Source organism: Solea senegalensis, linkage group LG19 (genome assembly GCF_019176455.1).
Source record: "Solea senegalensis isolate Sse05_10M linkage group LG19, IFAPA_SoseM_1, whole genome shotgun sequence".
Lineage (NCBI taxonomy): Eukaryota > Metazoa > Chordata > Actinopteri > Pleuronectiformes > Soleidae > Solea > Solea senegalensis.
The window spans coordinates 4600485-4622909 of NC_058038.1; the positions used below are offsets into that span (position 1 = coordinate 4600485).

General features: G+C 42.8%; 1 protein-coding gene across 1 annotated transcript in view; it reads right to left on the reverse strand.

The window, feature by feature from the left end:
- Positions 1–688: 688 nt before the first annotated feature.
- The window catches only part of tmem104 (transmembrane protein 104), a 44854-nt gene continuing 23117 nt past the window's right edge, over positions 689–22425 (reverse strand). Inside the window, exons 9-10 of the mRNA XM_044051642.1 lie at positions 13902–13995; positions 689–3674 (exon numbers count right to left, since the gene is read on the reverse strand). Of these exons, the coding sequence (XP_043907577.1) occupies positions 2911–3674; positions 13902–13995 (858 nt within the window). The 3' untranslated portion in view covers positions 689–2910. The remainder of the gene's footprint in view (positions 3675–13901; positions 13996–22425) is intronic.

The window sequence follows — 22425 nt, forward strand, 5'->3', positions numbered from 1 at the left end:
CCAACTGTGCAGAATTTCCATAAAAAGATGAAGCCGGAATTGAACTTTCTGCCTTTTCGCCTGATCAACTGAATAATGGAGGACAGAAAGTGCTGAAATTATAAATACGTTAAGGAATTAAGATCATAACTTGATTTAGGTCAGGACAAATGACTCTACTCAGTGTACTCATTCATAAATGAATCAATAAATTATACATGAAAGCCTAAATGTAGAAAGAGCATTTCATCAGCACGATTTATTCGGTTGTTCCTACATTTACTTGTATAGTAATGTCTTTCGTCTCAGTCCACACCACCCGCTCAAATCCTTTATTTGGACTCACCTTAGTGACAGACTTACCGAAGCGGCACCAGCTGTAGACCAGCAGCTCCTTTGGACTTTGGTGCAGGAGAGAAAACTGTTCAGAGACATGAAAGGATGTCAAAATGACAAGATGAAACACCAGCAAAAAAATGATGTGCTGGTTCTTGGAGCAGGGGTGCCAGCAGGGGGCGCACACAGCTCTGGCAGAACTGACCGTGTGTGTGTGTGTGTGTGTGTGTGTGTGTGTGGGGTCAGTACTTGCAGTGTGCAAGGGCACAGACTTGGAGATCGAACAAACGGTGGAGGCCTGACAGAACTGACAGAACGATAAAAACCAGAGAGTGACCTCACGCCATCTGTTGCACTCAAATAAACATCTGTGTGACGTTTCCTGCCCAAATCTTTTTTCAGCCTTTATTTTATCTAAAGAAGCACTTGAAGAAACATAAAATCTTAGGAACAAACAAAACAAAAAAAACACTTTATACAAATAAAGAAATGATTCAAAAACAAGTTTCAAAACAAAACCACAATTATGTGAAAACGTAAATCTTACAGTGCAACCAAACACAAAAAACCCCACAGCTGTGGTAATCTACGGAAGCCCGAGAGGAGGCATGCATGGCGGGCGTTAAAATGAAGCCAATTTCCTGCTAAAAAACAACCCGTTTAAAACCCAGCCCTTCCTGTATGTATGAATGTCAGCAAGTCTTCTCTAAGGAGGCCGCCACGTTTGACTGTTTTTTCCATTATGGTATGGTTTCCGTTTGGTACAGTACGACAACAAACGACGACGCCAATCGAACGCAAAACAGACAAAAGCGGAGGACGTCCAGCTCTTTTTTTCCTGCTCATTTTGTGTTTGTCACCATTTAACTGGTACCCCAAGGGAAGGGTCCCGAACATAATAAATAGTTATTTTGGTGCAATGCCCACTGGAAACGCAAAAAAAAACACATGCCATACTGTATCAAACCGAACCGCTCCACACATTGTGAGTTGTAATGATACTTACAGGCTACTGTAGCTTCTCCGACATGCTTAGAGGGGTGAGGTAAGGAATACTGAGCTGCAACATGCTGCCAAATCCTACACACTGTTCCTTTAATGAGGGAGGAATGTCACAGAGACGGCACATTTAAAAAGGCACAGAGATGGAAATATAAGGGCAGTATAAGTGACTACATAAACAGAGACAAGACTCAGATAGAAAAAAAAAAAAAAGGAACCAAATGTTACCAAACTTGGCACAGAAAGTGCAGCGCAAGGCTGTGGAGCTACAATCGGTCCCAGCCTTCACTCTGGGTCACTGACGGCTTCCCCACAGCAAGAAGTGAGGAGCTGTAGATCACCATTAAGTTGTCAGGTGATGGGGCTGTGTGATAGATGCAGTCAAGCCTGCCAGAGTCATGAAAGAGGAGGCAGGGGCAGTAAAAGACGAGAGACATGGCCTGCACATGAACTCCTGGTGATAAACAGAGATGGAGCTCTTCCTGGAGGCCTGTCTGTCTTCTCTTCTGTTCACAGAGGGAATGAAGATATCAAGCCAACGTCTGGTGACGAATTGGAAGCGAGACTGAAGTGATGCATTCCCCATTTCTTCTCTTACTTTCTCCCCCGCACTTTCATTATTTAGCTGCGTCGATGGCAACCGACGCGAGTCTGGACGCGACAGGCTCTTATTCTTGTCGCCACTTGGCTCTTTCAGTGGCTCTCACATATTTTTATTGGAACATTCTGTGCCGAAGGTCCAGTGATTCACTCAGCAAATACACACCAACTTTTTCTGCAGCTTCATCTGAGCAGAGTATCAAATAAATGGCATCCGACAAAACGCTGTCTGGCGATTTCTACAACTTTCCAGATGAAACACTCTCGACAATCTGAACATTTCTGCACTTTGTACGAGCGCATTCAAAAGGAAATTGGTCATTTGAAGCCCATTTATATCTTTTTTTTTTATCAAATTATGTAAAGCTGTATTCCGCAATTGGTTTCTAAAATGTGTTTCATCAAATTAGTTGAAATCCTCCTGCATATCCTTAAGTATTTTGTTAAAAAGCAAATAAAATAATTTGCTAGCGTACCTGTCACTTACCGACCCGCCTACCTGTGCAATTCACTATGATGAAGCTAAAGCTAAAGCTATACGAGAATCTTGATCTACAGGTTGCATTGTAACCTGCTCTTGAGAGAATTTCCAGACTCCTCCTACTTCCCATTTCCTTTCTTTTTTGTCGCAGAAAACAAAACAAAAAGAGGATTTCAACAAATAAAACAAAAAAAGCGTTTAAGAAACCAAAGACGGACCCAAGCTCTACGTTAAAAACCGTGTGAAAACCTGAGGCCATCAGGTGTTTGTTGACAAAAGTTGATTTTAATAAATTCCCTTTTCATTATTGTTGTGCACTCTTTCCAGATTTTTAGAATGAAACATGAACATTTGACATTTTGGTCCCTTAGAGTTTTGATAAATTACTCTTCATTACATACAATCTATGCAACAAAAGTCCCATAAAAAGGCACACTGTCCAACCAGCAGCAAGTAAGGCCTCGAGTACAAGTACAGAGAAACCGGCCCGAGAAGATTAAGATAAGAAGTTCTCATGTCTTAGTGTCGGTCAGGATGATGTTGGCTGTGACAAACATGAGGCAGGAGATGGCCCAAAGCACAACAAACCACACCCAGAAGGCGTGGCGGAAGGGGGACTGGTGCTTGTTAATGGCATCTCTGCCCATCACAGGCTCCAGGTGGCGTCTGGCAAAATAAACAAGACAGGCTGGGATAATGTACTGGATCCCTGTGCCGGCGTACGCTCCTGTAATGCCCACCAGGGACTCCAAGTTGTGGGTGCAGAAGGCCACCACGACTGGGGGCACCAGAGTAATGAGGGGAAACACAACGCGGTCCACCACCCACGGGTAGGTGCCGCCGTCCCGATGGAAGAGGGTCTTCCAGTTGTTGCAGAGTGTGACGGCGATGATGGGGAAGTTTGTGCTGATGGTAAAAACCGGGAACAAGCCGAGGAAGTAGCGCAGCACCGGAATATCCAGCACCTTGCAGTTGTCCGTGAAGTTCAGCGTGTACATGTCGTGCAGCAGCGAGCTGTCAAAGCAGAAGATGGCGGTGAACGAGAGGAGGACGTAGAAGCACAGGATCAGGACGTAGTCCGCCAACACCAGTTTGCCCACGTGTTTCTTGTTTGAGATGGGCGTCACCAGGGAGGGGAGGGAATGCTGGCACATGAAGGAGTACACGCAAACCCCGAACAGGTTAGGGACTCCAGAGAAGGAGGCTACCGGTGGTTGTCCCTCACCGCTGTGTTTGCCGATCCGGATAAGAGCCAAGATGATCATCATGGTGAACGCTGTGAAAAGAAGAAGATAAAAAAGTTAGCAGTTGTGACCAAAAATAACTCACAGAAGGAACATACAAGTCGCTGTATACACACTGAGCCAACAGACGACAGATCAGGCAGAAGACGACCTCATGAATATGAATTTTCTTCCATATCCTTCCAATATAATTTGGACAATTCGACACAAATAAAACAGAACATTAATCTAGAACCAGCGTCTGTGTGATGGTTCTACCAGTTTTCACTTTTCAATAATAAAAGAAGTCAAAATAGCAAAAATATCAGCCTCGAGACCTCTGGATGTAGCCAGTGATCAACACTATCAGTACTTTTATTTTGAGGTCTCACCTCTGAATTTCCAAGCTGACAACTTCCTCCTTGAGTGGACACACTTCCAACAGTTTAGAGCAGGGACTGCTGCTCATCTTTCATGATTTGTATACCAAATTTTACATACTAAGACTTTTTTTTTTTTAAATAATTCAAATGTGGCTGCATATTTCACACACACACAATGCAATAGACTTGACGACACACGAGTTTCACCAAGTCTTCGTGATGTGGTGATGCTATTTCTGTCAAAAACCACGACATCCTGTGCGCGACACCTCGTGTGGATTGATTTCATTCTCTCGGAGCGGAACACCCTTTCCAGCCTTGCTCGTCACACAAACATCAGCCATAACAAAAAAAAAAACACCCAACTATGGAACAAATTTCATGGTCCGATGTGAAGTCACCGCAGCCAGGTGAAGACGTGTCTCCGCCCTCCCTGCTCTTCCCATCTCATCTCCAATTGATTTCTGCCGATGCCTCCAGGAGCGTATCTAAAGGACACCTGTGAGCGTGGCCTGCTGTCCTGTTATGTGCTGACAGTCATGTGACACAGTAATCCGTTTCACCTCCACACACACCCTTTATCAGTCCCCGACACAGGACCTAGTCAAAGCCCTCGGATGGATTGCAGCCAGCCCTTCGACTTTCATCACTGGGAGTCGTTTAAATGTGGGTTGACGTTTAGGAAGTGACCATAATTTGCCGCACATATGCAGAAAATTATTCTATACCATAAAATTCCGCCTGGTGCAGCGCTGCTCGAGGACTGGTTGAAATGCATAACTCAGAAGAGTGAGATCCCAGCTGCTTTTGAGGGAGATATTTAAGAGGGTCAATGCAGCACGTCGTGGAATTCTGTACTTCCTGTTTCCAGCTCAGGGTCATGGTGCTTTATCAGGGTCGAGGGGAAGGTGAAGACTTAAACAAGCTCGATTAATCAACTCCTGTGTGCTCCTGCAGTGGCACTTTAATGTGTCAGGAGGATAAAATTCATTCCAATTATCGGGGGGGCGAAGGACTGTACAACGGGGAAGGTGAAAGCACCTAAGAGTGAGGTGTGGAAAGAGACAATATTACCACTATTATTATAATAATAATTATCATTATTTAGAGAAGGAGAATGGGAGGTGAAAGTTGGAGCAAAACAAAGAAATAAGAATCAAATAAAAAGCAATAAGTGAAGTCCACAATAACTGAGCAGTGGTCAAATGACAAAAGTAAAATTTAATTTAAAAAAAAAAGCCTCAGGCCAGCAAACTGAGACTTTCTTCTTCTTTTTTTAAATTACACTGCAGACGCGAAAAATGCAAAACACCCTACAGACAGAAAACACACAGATTAAAAATAAGAACGCCTGCCGCGATAATCATTAACTTGACTTTGTTACGTCGTCGTGTACTGGCCGGTCGGTGAACAACAGCAACATTAAACTGCGAGAGTTAGGCATTTAATGCATTGTTGGCCTCCGTCCAGTGTAATCTCTGATTTAGGAAACCTCCTCATTCTGACCTTTAAGAGACTGAGGAGGGCAAATATTGTGGGCAGTGGACCAAGTTTCAAGGACAAGGACACAGAAGATACCAGGCTGCAACTCACAGTTACTCCTTCCCTGTCGATACCGTTTGAAACACCTTTAAAAATGCTTCCTCAACGGTTCTTAAACAACTTATTGCAGCAGCAGAGACACATGCATTTCTTTCCTAATCTTCAAAATCATCCTAAGGTGTGAACGAGCCGTCACTGCAGCCCATCTGTTTGCTCCCTGCGCTCCGTCCATCATCGCTCTCTCCTCCAGACTCTCATCCTGTTCCCACTCTTTCTTGTCTGAAAGAGAAGCTTCAGTCGAAGCAGTGAGCGCAGAGACCCACCTGGTCCCTGGGAGAAAAAGGTGAAGGACGGGAGAAAGGACGATTTTCTCTTCTTTTCACACCAAGACTCGCAGGCTGCACAGGAAGGAAACAAGCAGGGGAGTTTTAATTAAAAATACCTCGGGGTGGCGGGGCGCCTTTTTCTCGAGTCCAGCCGAGATTGAAACGCTGTGATAGAGCCTGTGATAAAGTATAACAATGTCAGCCATAGTGGTAACTAAGCTCCTAGTTAAATGAGAGGTAATGACTAAATGATGCTCCCAATCCCCTAAAACTGCAAAAACCTATTAAAGCAGAGCATCTTTCTTCAGATGACCAGTGGCAGTGGAATCATTCATCATCTTAATCCCAAAGTTTGTCAAAGAAACTGAGAGTCACTCCAGATGGTAGACGGGAGCTAAACAACAAAACAACAAAGCTGCTTTAAGCTTTTAACAACGTGGAACAGTTTGTCACGGACGCTTCGCGACAGCATGCTACTACACAAGAGACAAAACTAATCACACCTGCAGCCATCAATCTCAGCAATGCCATGAAGTAAGGGTATATTAGCTCACGCAGAGGAAGGAAACAGTCTACTTCTTTATTTACGCAGTCAATTCAGGCTATGCTAATAATCGCCGTCTACACTCGAAGTCAAAGTGAAGACGCCGGGTGACGTGAATCCCTATTTCCTTGAGTCGCTCGCAGTTTGATCTGTGTGAAAAGGTGGCGTGATGTGACGCTGCATTGAGAATCCTCCTACATCTTCCTCCAGGACAGTTGCTTCACGTGTTCAAAGAAGGACAACGATTCCAAAGGTGATACAGAACATTCCACGCACTTCAGTCAAACAAGACCGGCTACAAGTGTCTTTGCGGATGTGCATGGATGTGGCCTAGTGATATAGATGAGAGCAACTTTTCCTGATACTCGAAGGATCGCACAGAAGAAGAAGAGATCTGTGGCTTCAAGCCGTCCGACATCAATACATCAATGTCTGTGGCAAACACTTCAAATTATATGTTATAATGATGTTAAAGTCAATGGAGTGAATATTGATGGATTGAAAGGGCAGAACAAAGACGACATAAAAGGGACAACAGTTAAGAATACTGTAGGGTCATTTGTCCACTTGGTTGGCAGGAGACTGAAAGGACACCAACTAAAGTGATTTGCCCGACAAGCCAAGGGATTTTGGCAGAATTTGTCTGACTGAGACTGTCTTGCCACCATCAGTCAGAAGGGCTTCTTTTCCACCCAAAAAACTACGACCTCAAACAAGGGCAACAAAGTCTGGTGGGCTGTTCTCATCTATAGCCTCCTTAGTAATAGATGAGGGGTCAGATTCAGTCACACTCCAGCTACATCCCTGCTACTCCACTATTCGCAAACACTCGCCGTCCACACCACTTCAACGTTTTTGAGCCCCAAAAAGAGAGAGAGAGTCTAGAAACTGAAACCATGGTCACCTCCTGATTGATTTTCCTTACAGTTTCTGAAAAGAAATTCCTGCTTTTACTTTTCACCATTGCCAATTCTCACTTGTGGTACTTTCTGAAACTAATGGTGAGTCTCAGTTGTACATGGAAGATAGAATTTCTGAGTTCTCATTTAGACCTTTTAACTGGAATGCCCCCTCGAGTCAGATTTTCCAACTCAGAAAACTGGAGCAACCACACAAACTTTGACTCCAAGAGAATTCTAAGATGGCTACCACTGGTGTCAATAATAAAAAAGCTACTTTTACTGGTAGCTGCACTTTTTTATTTGTTTCACATTTAGTCCATCGTACACACAGTGCGGTTCAATTTTTATCCATGGACATGCTGCTACGCTGTTTGTGTTTGCGGAATACTGGGTAGAGTGTAATTTTTTCCCCAACTTCCTGTTTATGGCAGGCACAAGCCCAGTGTGCCTGGTGTGCATTTTTATTGGAACACACGGCTTGTACGTGTGCGCATAGAATTTTCTTCTTTTCAAATTAAAACAAGCCTTTAATGCATTATTCAGTGACTATTACAAATCAAACTGAAACCAAGAACTTTCACTTGTAATCTGACACCATGACTTCCTTCATGCTTGCCTTCTTTATTCTGTATTGACAGGCTGGAAAAGCCGCTTCAGGAGACGCCACAGACTCCCTGATGTAGTTTAAACTGATGAAATCTGTGTCACCCACACACGCAAGCCAATAACAGCCCCGTCTGTCCAAAGACAACTCATTCATTCAGACGCAATGAGCCACTTCTCCTCAGCAGATATCTATCAGGATGTGGTGATTAAATGTGCTATGAAAGTGACGTGCCGAGCCTCGCCAATACTCTCCACGACACCTGACATGTGAATACAGTAACTGAGAGTATATATTGAGGGGATGTCAGACCGCGTCACGTCACATCCACATAGCAGGCAGCCGTCCATCAGCCTGTGATTTAGACGACCGGAATGAGGATGTGAGCGACCTTGGGAGAAATGCTTCAACTTAACAACCTTCCGGAGCAGTTTCGCTTCGGCTGTATTCTCTGTGGCTGCAAACAAAGCTGTGGCTGTTAACCCAGGGCTGGCAGACACTCTCAATACACCAAGGAGTCGTTGACAGCCTGTGGAGAAGGACTCTTCAGCAGCTCTCTCAGAAGAGATGGGAATCCTGGACTCAATTAATGAGTAGAAAATGGTGGAAGGTGAGAGGTGATCAATCTTGTGTGCGACAGAGCAGGAGAAAAGCTGGGTGGGGGGTGGGCTCGCTCCTTAGAGAGAATGACTGGGACATGTGTACGTGAGGAATTCATTGATGATGGTGAGAAGGTCAAGGACTTCACAGTGGCTGCAGATGCAGTTTAAAATGGAAAAAAAGTGCATTCTAAGTGAAGGTAGTGCTTATTATTTCTGGTGACACTGCTGCACCGTTTTCCCGTCTTGATTGCCAGTCCAAACCTCTCCTCCCCTGGTGGTTGTGGAGCACTGCAGACGTCCTATGATTAATTAAGTGAGGCACTCCTCGAGCACTCTTAGATAATCTTGTTGGTAATTAGCAGCGCCGGCTCTCTGCCCAATTCTCACCAGGGTTTCAGGATTGCTTGCTGTGGCAGAGCTGTCACTTCAAACGTATCAGGAGCGGTGCTAAAGCGGGCTGCCACCGCAGCGTTTGGTGGGTGGCTGAGTGATAAGTGGCCGCTTCGCCTCCAGACAACGAGTGTGATCTCAGATAGGTTTATCGGTAAACACAGCACAGAGCAGAGCAGCACTCATCCTGCCATTTTGGTTCACAGGGAAGGGGCTGATGAAACTCCACCACACCACACCACACCACACCACACCGTCTTAACAGCTTCATGAAAACATAAATATGTCCATCCCTTCCATAGATAGGAAAGCCATGTACATACTAGTTTAATGCACTACCTTTTTACAAAGATTATATTTTAAGTACAGAGAAAATCCAACCGTGGAGATGTGAGTCAGAAATAATGGAAGAGGTCAGTACAGGAAAACACAGTCAAATCCAGATTGGTGCATGAGACCGAATGACATCATGACCAGTTGCCACTTACGCTCGACATGGAAACCTACAGTGACCGTGGCTGTGGTCATGTCTCCATTCATTTGGACTGATGCTTTAGTCCTTGGGTGTCACAGAGAGACGGAAAACAAATGATTTTCTTAAATGTAATTTTCACAGGACTCGTGAACTGAGTGGTTCTGGTGTACAGTTCATTGACCCTACCCCACCACCCCCTCCCCACCCCCTGTGAGCTAACAGGCTCTGGACAAACTGAACTCCGCCAGTCCACAGAGTCCTGCTGACCTTCAAAAACAATATCTCCCTCCCTCCTTATCCATTAAAAATAGGCAGCGGGCATCTGTGCACTTTCTTAGCTCCTCATGCTATGATGTCGTAAACTAAGAGCATGGGATTTGAATGTCGTGACCAGAGGCATCACGTGTTTTGGGTTTTCTTTTGTCCGTCTGTCCCATTTGTTTGCCTAGTTAGGTTTTGCCTAAAAATATGAAACACACACCTTGTTTGTTTGGGCTGCTAGGGGGTGAAAAAATAAAACATTTTTTGATTGGTATACAAGTGATTGTTAGTGTCTCAGATCTTGAATGTGATGCCTCAGTTCATTTAACTGCTGGCGACGAAAATTGTCAGAAAAGATGACTGTTGTGTTCTGTCAAATTAAAATGTAGTTTTAAAGATATAATAAAAATGTATGGACGAGTCATTAGGGTCACGAGTCCCAAATAACTCGGATCGTGACTCCAATGAAAATCCTACAGTGTTACAGACAGGAGGAGGAGGAGCAGACAGTCACACCATCACTCATGTCTTATGGCTGAAAGAAAAAAAGAAAAAATAAATCAGGCTCAGTGGACACCAAGGTGACAACATTTGAGTCACAACAACCGTGACAAGGCCAGAGCCACGGGGCAGAGGCAGGGGACTGTTGCACCAGCCAGCTGCTAACCCTGGCGTCCAGCACACCGTGTCACCACAGACACGCTGCAGTGGCACGATATAAAGGCAGTGATGGGGGAATGGTCAAAGACTCCTGAGACGCAAACTATGTTGCGTTAATAAACATTGTGTACGTCAATTAACAGAGTAAACAGTTAACGACCCTCATAACAACTTTCAAACATTGCCATTCAAAGCCAGCTCAAGTTAATAATACCTGGAGAATATGGTTCCTGCTTTATCTTGCCAACTGAAGTTTAATTTAAGTTTAAGTTTGTAAACTACTCATTCTCTCACACCAAAGTACATAGAGAAATCAGCATTTATAGCTCTTGGGCCCAGAGGAGCTGCTGAATCTCAAAGAAGAATCTCAAACGCTGAAGTCACAAAACAACACAATTAAACTTACTCATGGATGCAGCACAACTGCTGTGCACCAGGAAGCAAAATTGCGGATTTTCTGCATGGACTTTGGTTGTGAGTGGTTTTTAAAAGCAAAACCAACTTTAGTTTCCTGTTTAATAAGGCTGTGTTGCAGCTGGATGAAGTGGCAAATATATTCTTAGGATATTGTAGATTTAAGCAGTAGATTTTATACGGGAAGCCTTTTATTAAATAGTTAAAATCAGTTTTTCCTTGTGGTCCACGATGACTGTGCGTGCCTGTCTAAGTGCAGTACTGACTATGTGTACCTCAAACAATCAGACTAAAAAAGGGTGAATTGTTTATACAGCAGCTGTGAAACATTGGTCAAAGTACCTGTCGAATGACTTATATTTGACGTAAAGGCACAATCTGCCATTCACGTGTAAACAGGGGAGCACTGTAGAATATTGCAGCCACTTGCTACAGCGCGGTTACAGTGCTTCAGAGAGCAGCATGCCACTTTGAAACACCTTGTAGTTGTCAGAAAGGAGGCGCGGGTACTGAATTCCGGTAGAGAAACTGCATCTTAACAGCCCCGCAGTGTGATTCAGCCGTAGTGCAGAAGCAAGTTTGGGGGAAAAAAACAATCTACAGATAAGACAAGTCATCTTCACGCAGCAGGAAATCCACTCTTTTCTCTGCACCGCAAGACAAATGCAATAAAAAGGGGATAAACACTGCACTAGTTTGTAGAGCATACCAAAAACTGGCTTTTTAACCCTGTTCCTGAAAGATACTTTTATTACTTATTACTTTGCACGTTTGGACACTGACAGATGTTAGGACCCACAGTTTGGGAACCACTAATCTAGTATGCCGGGCTTGACCAACTTACCTCTGACTAATAACGGTTTGTTGGAGGAGATAAAGAGTTTGAGATGGTGCTCAGACGACCTTGCAATCACCCCAAATAAATTTTATGCAAGCCTTAAGGCATGGGTCGACCGGGGGATTTTTCCCTCACACTGTTCACTCTTTCAATCAAGACACACTAGAGAGTTTTTGGTTTTTTTTAGATTCAACTTATCTCACCATTTCACAGTCGTTTTCAAACGGACAGCGAAGATTGGCTTCGGTGATCCACTGCTGCCTCCATCATTAAGTTCAAATTTGTTTCACTTTGTGTCATTGGTGTTTGGAATTTACCTATATGTGACACAAACTTACCAACATGAGGCATCAGTAGACCAGCAAACTCTCAGTGCACCCCTAAACTAAAACATCAGATTTTCTCTATGGATCTTTCCCAGGACAGTGGGAAAGATCTCATTGGCTGGCCAATCACAACACAGTCCACGTTCTGGGGGTGTGGTTTTGGTCTGAAACAGCGCGGCTGACGAGAGCGTCAGTGAGGAGATATTTTGATTGGCTCGTTTGCAGCGACTAGTAGGTTTTTAACCATGAAAACAAGTTAATATATGTAAGTAGACCTCCATAACTAACCTATATGTTCAATACAAGCATTCTATGTCACCTTTAAAGTCAGTCAGTCAGTCATCATCTACCGCTTTATCCTCGGGCTTGCGGGGGTTGCTGTGCCAATCTCAGCTACATCCGGTCGATAGGTGGGGTACACCCTGGACAGTTCGCCAGTCCATCGCCGGGCCACACACAGATAGAGACAAACCACCATTCACTCCCACACTCATTCCTATGGTCAATTTAGGGTGTCCAATTTACCTAATCCCCACATTGCATGTTTTTGGACAGTGGGAGGAAGCCAGAGAACCCGGAGAAAACCCAGGCACACACTGGGAGAACATGCAAACTTCATGCAGAAAGGCCCTTGTTTGAACCCGGGTCTTCCCACTGCAAGGCGAGAGTGCTAACCACTATACCCCTGTGTGGCCCAAGACTTAAAGTACACATGACAAAATCACAGCTTTCCATTTCCCATTTTTATCAAAAATGATGTCTAGTTTTTAAGTCTAAATCAAATTTTTTTTTTATTAGTCACCCCTTATGCTATCACTCAAATACACAGAGGAACCATAAAGCTTACTCTGGAGACATTTTGAATCATTTGCCGAGTGCTGCAAGGAGCCACAACCAATCAATTACAAAGAGAGCTGTGGGAGGGCGAGGACAGACGGGGGGGGATGAGTGAAAAGTGCGGTCGAAAAGGCAGCCAGTGGACAGTGTATGGACGCTACAGTGGTTGTGTGTTGCTTATTTGAGGTAGCGTGCGGCTGTGCGGGGGTGACGGGAGCGCCATGATTCAGTGGTGTTGTGATTTTAACAGCGGGGCCCAGGACGGGCGGTTTATTTTCATCCGACACCCTGTGAGTGACAGTCCAATCAAGCCTGGGACGGGCTGTCAAGCCTGTCAGGCTGAGGAATGAGGGGAGATGGGAACCAAAGACAGAGCAGGACCAATCCATGATGGACGGACCTGAGCACAGCGGCCACACAGGCTGAGGCACATGGCAGAGGGGGTGGGGGGTAAATATGCGAGGAGACATTAAGGGAATAGAAATGTGTTTATGGTGAAAAAGATGAGTGGGAGTAATATTGGTGTAGGAAATCTTTTGTGCAGGTATAGTTTTCAGTTTACAAAGTGACACAACAGAATTTAGCCATTTAAGTACTTAAATAGATTTTAAGAACATGGTCACTATTTTGTTTCAGCGTTGGACACCATTCACCATAGTCCATACAGAAAGTTTGTGGTTTTACAGAAGCTGCCAGTCTACTGCCGCCTCATGTGGTAAATGTGTGTGACTTTGGTAAACCCAAACAAAGGAGTTCAAACACCAAAGTCACAAAATAACATATTTGAAGCGACTGAAGGAGGCAGAAGTCGATCACCAAGTCCTGTGCGCTGTGATGTTAAGTCAATTATTTTGTCTATGGGCTTTGATGCGGGAGGGAAAATAGTCGACACTGTGATAAAAACTTCAGTTTTCAGCTGTCTGACAGCATGTTGATGTGACAAACATATTCTTAAGACATTATAGACTTAAGTGGGCTAAGATTTTACAGTGTGAGTCTTTTGTTAATATCAGTTATTCCTTGTGTCCCTGCGGGCAGCCATGTTTTCATACTAAAAAACACCTGAACAATCTTTAAGGTGGTGTCAATTCTGCTGTCACCAGACACAGCCATGTCTCACTTCTCAATTCTAGAATTAAGTAAGTAGCAAATCGTGGAGGGTTACATCGGTCTTACCAATCCAGCGCATGAATGAGGTGAGGATCTGAAGATATTTGGTCTTCTGAGCGTTGAAGAAGGTGAAGGGTCCCAACAGGACAGCAAACACACTCTGCAGAAAGAAGAAAGACAAGAAATCAACACATATTATTATATTATGCTGGTTGTTTGCCAGCATTGACCAAACAGTTTCAGTTTGCACAGTTTTCCTCCAGACTCACATAAACTGGGCTTGTGGACTTGAAAGGAATTTAAACGTTCAAGAGGCTGAAAACACAATTTTGTGTGGCCACAGAGGCCTTTGAGTTTGTGCCACACAAATTATCCCACCTGTGATGTGAGTCCAAGTGAAGGCTTGTGGAGAAAATGTGAAATATTCTTTCAATGTTTTCTGAGGATAATCGTGTTTAATGAATAAAGGGTCTGTGAGGACACAAGGACCAAGATCTAATCACATCGTTGTGACGTGAGTCCAAGTGAGCGTTTATGCCAGAATTGAATGAAATTTCTAACTGGTTTCACTTAATAAATATGTACTCACTATCACTGTGGCTTTGACCTTTACATTTAAATTAAATTTGAAAAGAATTTTCCAACAAACGTCACAAAAATAGTGAGAAACAAAACTGACCTTGGACCACCAAAGTTTCATCAGCACAAGATTGAGGCTAAGGCTACGTTCACATCACAGTCACAATGTGTAGACCAGATTCAAATCAGATTCTTTAATCTGATTGTGATCTTTCAATTTTGTAAACTGGTGTTCACATTTAGAGGAAAACAGATGATAAAGTACAAGCACATAATGAGTGGACACCAGCGTGACTGACAGCTGTGTTGTCCAATAGGAGTCTGGTTGCAGGTGAAAACCCTCAAAACAAGAGTTCAGATTCTCATGTGTGGGTGACGTCACAACCCGTTTACCACTTGTAACTACAAGTGTCCTGCGTCTGACTTTCACGTGAATGCAACCGTTTCCTCTCAAATGCGACACAGAACATTTCACTTTTGAAAAGTCCACTCAGTATTGAAGCGGGAAATTATGTCAGAACTGAAAGCTATCACACCCAATTTGGTGATGAGATTAAGCTTTAAAAGAACAGCATTATACTCCACAGTTGTTTGGCCTCTCACTCGAGTTTCCAAAAGAAAATCTGATCAACGGAAAAACTCATTTCAGCCGAGTGATGTGAACTTGAACCAAGTGGGTGTTTCTGCCAAATCTTAAAGGATTCCCTCTAGACTTTTTTTATTTTTAAAAATGGGAGGAATGGACATCCCGAAAAAAAGAAAACACTGCCTTAGGCCGCAGCTGGTGCCAAAGTGAAGGCATAAAAATGGCCACCCCTCCAGGCATTATTTCACTTCAGTGCATTTGTTTTTGACTTGTGATTGTGTCACCTCCCCTAATAATAACACAATCCCCAAATACCACATGACCAAATCCCATCAGCTTTCTCTTGGTATCAAAAAAACTAAAAAAAAAATACTAATGATTAAAAAAGAAAAAAAGATGAGTGAACAGATGAACATGTGGACCGATCCCCGGTGCAACAAAAACTTGAAATCCACTCAAGCCTCACCTCTGATTGCCTATCAGATACTCGCTTTTATCAGGAGCAGCGATCACAGGCAGTGGCTCAGCTTCTGCAGCTCCAATTCCATCAGCCCACCTCCCCACTCTCACTCCTCCACACACCTCTCCATCCCTCCATTCTCTGACTGCACACTGTGAGACGCATGAGGCCATCTCATTTCTGGAGCAGCCTCCCGAGTTTCAAATGCCCTGTTCAGACCTGCTATTCAAGGGATAATTCAGGTTCTTTAGTCTGAGCTGACTGTGCTGTGAGTGCAGGAATCTTTCCAGGTGACACGGAAAGAAACCACTGTAGATGAGATGCAGAGCTAATAGATTAAATCAGTATTGTGTGAACTCCAGTTGAATGTAGACAGACACGTCTTTATAATTTAAAGTCAATCTCTACACCATCGAGTCGAGAATATCTTAAGAATATCTCTCCATTAGAGAGCCTTTTTCCAACTGGAAACTTAGATTTGTAAACCACTCACTCTCCCACTCCAAAGCCCATAGAGAAAATCATCGATTTTCCATCACAGCATACAGGAGTTGTTGATCCACTTCTGCCTCCATCAGTGAGTTCAAATGTGTTAAAATGTGACTTTGGCATTTGAAATCTTTTGCTGGGATTGCACGATATGACACAAACTCAGCAAATGAGTCAGCAGTAAAACAGCAGCTCCTGTGTCTCCACCTACTAAAAATGCTGACTTTCTCTATGGACTTTGGTGCAGGACATTGAGCAGTTTACAGACTTCAGTTTGGCTCTCCAGTGAAGCGATGAAGCAAACAGATGATGACATCTTTAAGTGTGAAATATTTTGGATCGTAAAACGGCAACAGTGGCAGGACAAATTAAGCAAAGGGCCGCCACAGTTAATGGAAAGAAGTGTTTACAGTGACACACCATAAAAGCACAACAAAGAATAAACATAAAGGAGATGCAAGTAACGCCGCCCTAAAGAGACAAGCACTACTACCAAAGCATATTAAAAACATCTATTGGATTTTTATAGTGAGGAGATTTTACGAGCCGCCGCGCCTCCCTGCAGAGAAATCACACACAGTCCATGATTCCTGGCTGAAGTTCCATCATTCCTGTGGTGGAAAATCTGACTAAAGTCACTGTGCTTTAGTTCAGCTGAGATCAAAAGATCTATTTCAGAAAATGTCTGAGCTCTATGGTGAAGGTCAGTCACTTCATGAACTTCAAAAAAGTTTCAAACGCTACACTACACATTATTTTCAATGTAATCATTGCAAAGTAAATTAGGGGGCAGAGGAACTTCGGACATAACAAGAGTCAGCTGTTAGGTCCAGATGTACAGATGGACAGCTGGAGGGAACTGTGGGAAACGGTCTCTAATTCCACTGAAAAATGATGACGCCTATGTGTCTTTATATCAAAGTATCACCAGCTGTCTTCTTGGCAAGGTTCGGCCTGGGCTCAAGACGAGTCAAAGCATAAATCTGTCAGTGGTAATGAATGAAACAAAGTGACGGGAGATGTGACCTAAGAACAAAGTGAAATTAACGGCATCTGGCCGACACGCTGAGCCCTTCCCAGCATCTCTGCTTTCTGCATAAAGATCAGTTTGTACTAAACTAGAGTATGACATCAGCCTGAGTATAGATACAATGTATTTCTGTTCAATGAAAATGGCTTCTTCAGATCATGACTTATACAACTAGAGGTCGACTGATACAGGGTTTTTCTCTGACTGATAAAGAATTTTAGAAATCAGGGGCAGCCAATGGCTGATAATTGTTATTGAACAACACCAATGGTCTGTCACAGCAATCCACATTTTATCAAAATAAAGTATTTTCTATAAAAAATGACGTATAAGCTAAATATTAAATGAATACAAACAGGCTACAACTATTGACTACAACAAATTCAGAACCCAACATGATTGAACAGGTTAAAGGGTAAACATAATCTTTGATAATGACTTCATTTGGTGAAATAATAAATTGGTTTTAGAATTGCTTGTGCCAAGCCAAACTGCAAAGCTTGACTTATTTTGGAGTTTGTTTAGTGGGTTTAATCCAAATCAACCGTGTTCCCACGTTTAATCTGGAAGTTTAAAAAATCCATATTCCTTAGTTTAATCCTGAAGTTAAATCCAATTATTAACCAACCCAAATATAAAATCATTGGGTTTCTGGAAATGAAATCATACCAATCATACGCAAACATTTTTCAAATGGAGAATAAAACCTCCAAATGATCTTATCAAGAACATGACATGATTTATCATGGTACTAATGATTACTGGTTAATGAGTTTGCCACCATTTGCACTGCATTCCATTTTAAGTTGATCTTCTTGAAAAAAATGGTTGCCGTGAGTAAAATACAAACAAATGGTGTCAAAACATCAAGAGAGTAGTCGACGAGACACAGAGGGGGGAGAGAAATCACAGGAGAGCAGGGAAGGGCACAGAAAAAGACAGCATGGGAATGGAAAAGTGGAAGTGCGAGTGGGCGAGCGAAAAGGCATCAGATGCCACGTCCCGTTGGGAGACTTGGCAAAACCCAACTGGAGCAGATACATAAACTGGTGAGAGGCAAGGCCAACATGAGTTCACTCGTCTGACTTTTAAAAATTTGGATGTGAGACCTGGAGTAAGAAGCACCATAGAGGTTGGACAACAACCTACTTTTGCTGCTAATAACTATTATCGTATTTAAGAAAGACCTTTTAGGGCTAGGGAATGTAGGGTATGCCGGAGACGGCCAACAAATATGATGATCTTGATACAGTGATTCAGCAAAAAAATAACAGGATTTGAAGGATTTACATTATTTTCACCTTTGACGTGTCTAGTATAAATTGGCACGTTTTTTATGTCGGAACATAGGGTGCAAATCGCCAAAATGTAGCCAATTTCCTATTGAGTTGAGGCCATGGTTACGGTCGACCATTTTGTTTTGTCTTGGTCTATAACGTCTCTTTCGGGAAATTCGGTGGAACTCAACTTGGCCTCTGTTTTCACCATAGGGGGCGCTTTACAGCCCTTAAACAACACACGGGTCAGGGAACTATGGCAATATTGCATTTTTACCACACCTGACCTCCATGCAAAGTTTCAAGAGTTTTTGTGCACGTTAACCCCCTCAAAAATGACAGCAAAGCCACAAATATAATAATAATCTGAAGGACAACCAGAGGTTCCTCGCACAAATTTGTGTCTCTGGCCCTAAATATTTGGCTCCAGTGTATCATTTACCATATCAAGATATCCAAGTCCGGAAGATAAAATGTCATAAAGAACAAGTAAGGGAGCAATAATTAGATTAATATCACACAGAATAACCTCGGTTCCAGGCTCTTTCAGCAGGAAATATGCAACAGTGTCACTAAACAAATAAAAGAGCCACATGACAGCAGATAAAGAAATGAATATGACTGGAAATTCATAACGGAGACAGATTGACGCTTGGTTCCAATGCATTTATTCATTTAATACTGGGTCTGGGCTGCACTAAGAAATCTCATCTCACTCTTGCTTGCAAGGCCGACATACATATTTTCCTCTGCATTTCTGTCTGCACAGAAACTGCTTACGTTTCATGCTCGGTTTAATAAATGTCTCAATAAACAAAACAGAAATTCAGTCAGGTGAAAAGTGGCGTGAATTATATCTGGGTAGAGGCTTCTCTCCCACTGCCTCCTGCTCGGGAAGGATGATGGGCTTTGCTCCTCCAGGGACAGCGCTACTCATCAACTATGACCATTTCACGTTTGGCAACAAAGACGTTCTTAGAAGAATCTGCCATTTTTTTTGGTCCCCTCAGCTTTATGAGACAACGCCTTGCTGGTTGTAATCACACACCTCAATGAAAGGCAATAAACCATGAGTCTGAGGTGAGATGAGAAACTGCAAAGGTGACCAAGGCCAGATGATGGATACAAACAATGAGATCAGCCCTGTTAGCTCGGTTTAGAGGCTCCCTGCTGTCATTTATTCACAGAACACATTGTAAGTTTAAATGGTGGAACTGCAGGTTGTATCCCTCCAACTAACTGCTCACTTTCCTAGTTGCACCTGGAAACATCCATAAAGCAAGGTGCTTGCATGAAGTACACCTAAATGTCCCACACTGGACATGTAAGGTATCAACCATATCAGTCCGGTTTTTTGTTATTAGATTTATACTAAGTGCACCTGATCAATTCTTCAATAATACTGTTTTTAAAAAGGTGATGTTAGAGGCTATACATCCTTGAGATAGTCAAAAGGGATCTAATGGAATGGCATTGTTTTGTTTTTACATGGTGAACTGGTACAAAGAGTCAAGTGTAATGCAAAACTGTCCTTAATAGTTAAAGCTGTCAAATTAGTTCTCATAAAGCTGATCAAACCTGACACACACAACTCTGTGTGTCTCTCTCTAAAGCTGTGTTTTGGTTTTCATGCCTGTGTAGTGACACATTTTAGACATGAAACAGCAATCAGTGAAAACGTTTCAGAAGTGGATTCTACTGCTAAATAAACCTAAACGTTTGTATTTTAATCACAATCACTACACTGGCTGTTTCAAGCACTCCCTAAACAAATACCTGTCATGTGCCAAAGACAACACATCTGCTGCTGTTCCTGTATCATGCAGCTCCAAGTTGCCCAGGTGACGAGTGGATGAGTAACGCTATGTTTAAAGACAGATATGAATTTAATTGAAAGCAATTTAACTCCAAGTTTTACCGTCCTTCTCATTATTGTCATTGCTTGTAGATGTAATTTATTTATGTTGTGGTTCGTGTGGCGCACAAGAGAACATGTACATTCTTGCTCAGAATTAGCCACAATATGAAACCTGAGAGGGTTAAAAAGAAAGTAATAAAATAATATCACGTTTGAAGAACTTCTTCAACGGTCTCGGTGACGCTGGAGCGCTTTAAATATATATATATATATGTGTGTATATATATATCATTTGGGAGATTAATGGGGCTTAGATATGGTGAATGATCTCAATTATGGTGAAAATGTGCCACCAACTGGCAACCACGGCTTTAGCTGTCAATCAACTTCAAAGTCTATGAAGACCAATGTTTTTGGATTTGTGCGGATGAGAGGCGACCAATCCACTGGTGTCATTAATCACCACATGTGTGTGTGTGTGCGTTTCTCCTGAGCGTCGCGATGGGTTTGCACATCATCCATCACAGTTTGGCCACACAAGTCAACCCCCGACCATCCGACCAATTAAATAATTACACAACATATTTCTTCTGTTCTTTTCGGTATGACAGCACTTAGACGTCACTGTAGCAGGTTTTTCAAAATCTGAAGCGGGCCATAAAAGCGATTTGGTTTTATGAAACCACTTAAGATTAGATTGTTTGGTCCATAAAATGTCAGTCAATGTTGAACAATGTCGATGGTCGTTTCCCAAACCTCAAAAATCCATGATGTTCTCAAATTTGTCATGTTTTGGCCACAAACCATTTCCACAAACCAAATCATTTCTTTGTCATATGGAGCAAATCCATGAAGATTAATTAATTAGTGATGCAACTGTTTCGGCCCTAGTGTTGTCACAAAGAGGATGAACAGTTTAAGGGTTAGCAGAGATCACAGGATCATGAAATCAGGTGGTTCCATGCAGTGGTCCCAGCCTCGACATTCATAATCTCCCTGACAATCAAACAGAGAAAGGAGGATTATAATACTCAATCCCACACAGTCCCAAGATCCCTGAACATTTGTGTCCGATGTTAATTTTTAATCCAAAAAGAACATGCTCAAACTGCATGTCACTATTCCTTCCCTATTTCTTTTAATTTCTAATTACAGAATTAATGATCAACTTCCAGTGCTGTGGAGATGCAAACTATAATCTCACAGTGTTGTTCCTCATTCTTCCTCAGGTGACACATTTTCACTAACACTTTCAGTCTAAGTAACGTTATATAGCTGTGATGGAGGGCTAAAATGCAAAACTGGGCAGGGATTTGTGTGGATTGTTTTTTCTTTAAGTAAAAAATAATAATAAATCAAACTTGGCGTGGAAAAAACAGCAACGATATTGTTCAAACATGAATACAGATTTAAAAAAATATATATAATCTCACAAACAAATTGTGTCTGGTGTCCAAAGACCGAACCAAACTATTTTTACAGCGTGTGTGTGTGTGTGTACTGACAACAAAAACAGGATTCACTGCCTCACACAAAGACAGATTATTCAGATTCCCAAACGATATTTCATCTTAATGAGGCAAAACAAAGCAAAAACGTGGTGTGACTGCGTGATGTCGTGACAAGCAACACTTGTAACACAGCTACATCGCGCACATAGGGGCTTAATGCAGTGGCCGATATCAAGGGGGCAATTCACTGCTGACATGTATGATAAAAGACTTGAGGGGTAACGTGACCAGGGCGGTACAGAACAGAAATGGCGTGAAACAGAAAAAAAAATAAAAATAGGCCATCAAAAGCCCAGGAGACACACACAAACCCTTATGATGGCAATAACAAGTCAACTGATTCACTGAACACACACGCGGCGGGGAGGGGAAGTAAGACAAAGATGTTCGCCACATGATCGTGGAGGGTGGGTGACAAGAGTGGAAACAGGTGACACAGAGGGGGGTGGGGGCGAGTCGGTGTGCCTCGAAGGCAACACTTAAAACCATATTGGAACTATACATCTATCGTGGTGAGGGAGCATCCACCAAACTGTGCCATTAATCACCCGCAAACATCTCCATCATCACATGCGCGATAATTACCATAAATAAATAACAAAAGACTGGAATCCGTTAAGAGTGTTTGACATGTTTCGAGAACCAATTAATGAAAACCAATTAAGATATACGATTCCCCCAGATGCTTAATGTTCCCCGCATGGGGAAGAAATTAACCGTGCGCGCTTTACGTTTCACTGGGAATGTCACCGTGCTACCTTCAGGTGTTTATATCTGCGACGTGACAACGTCATTAATAA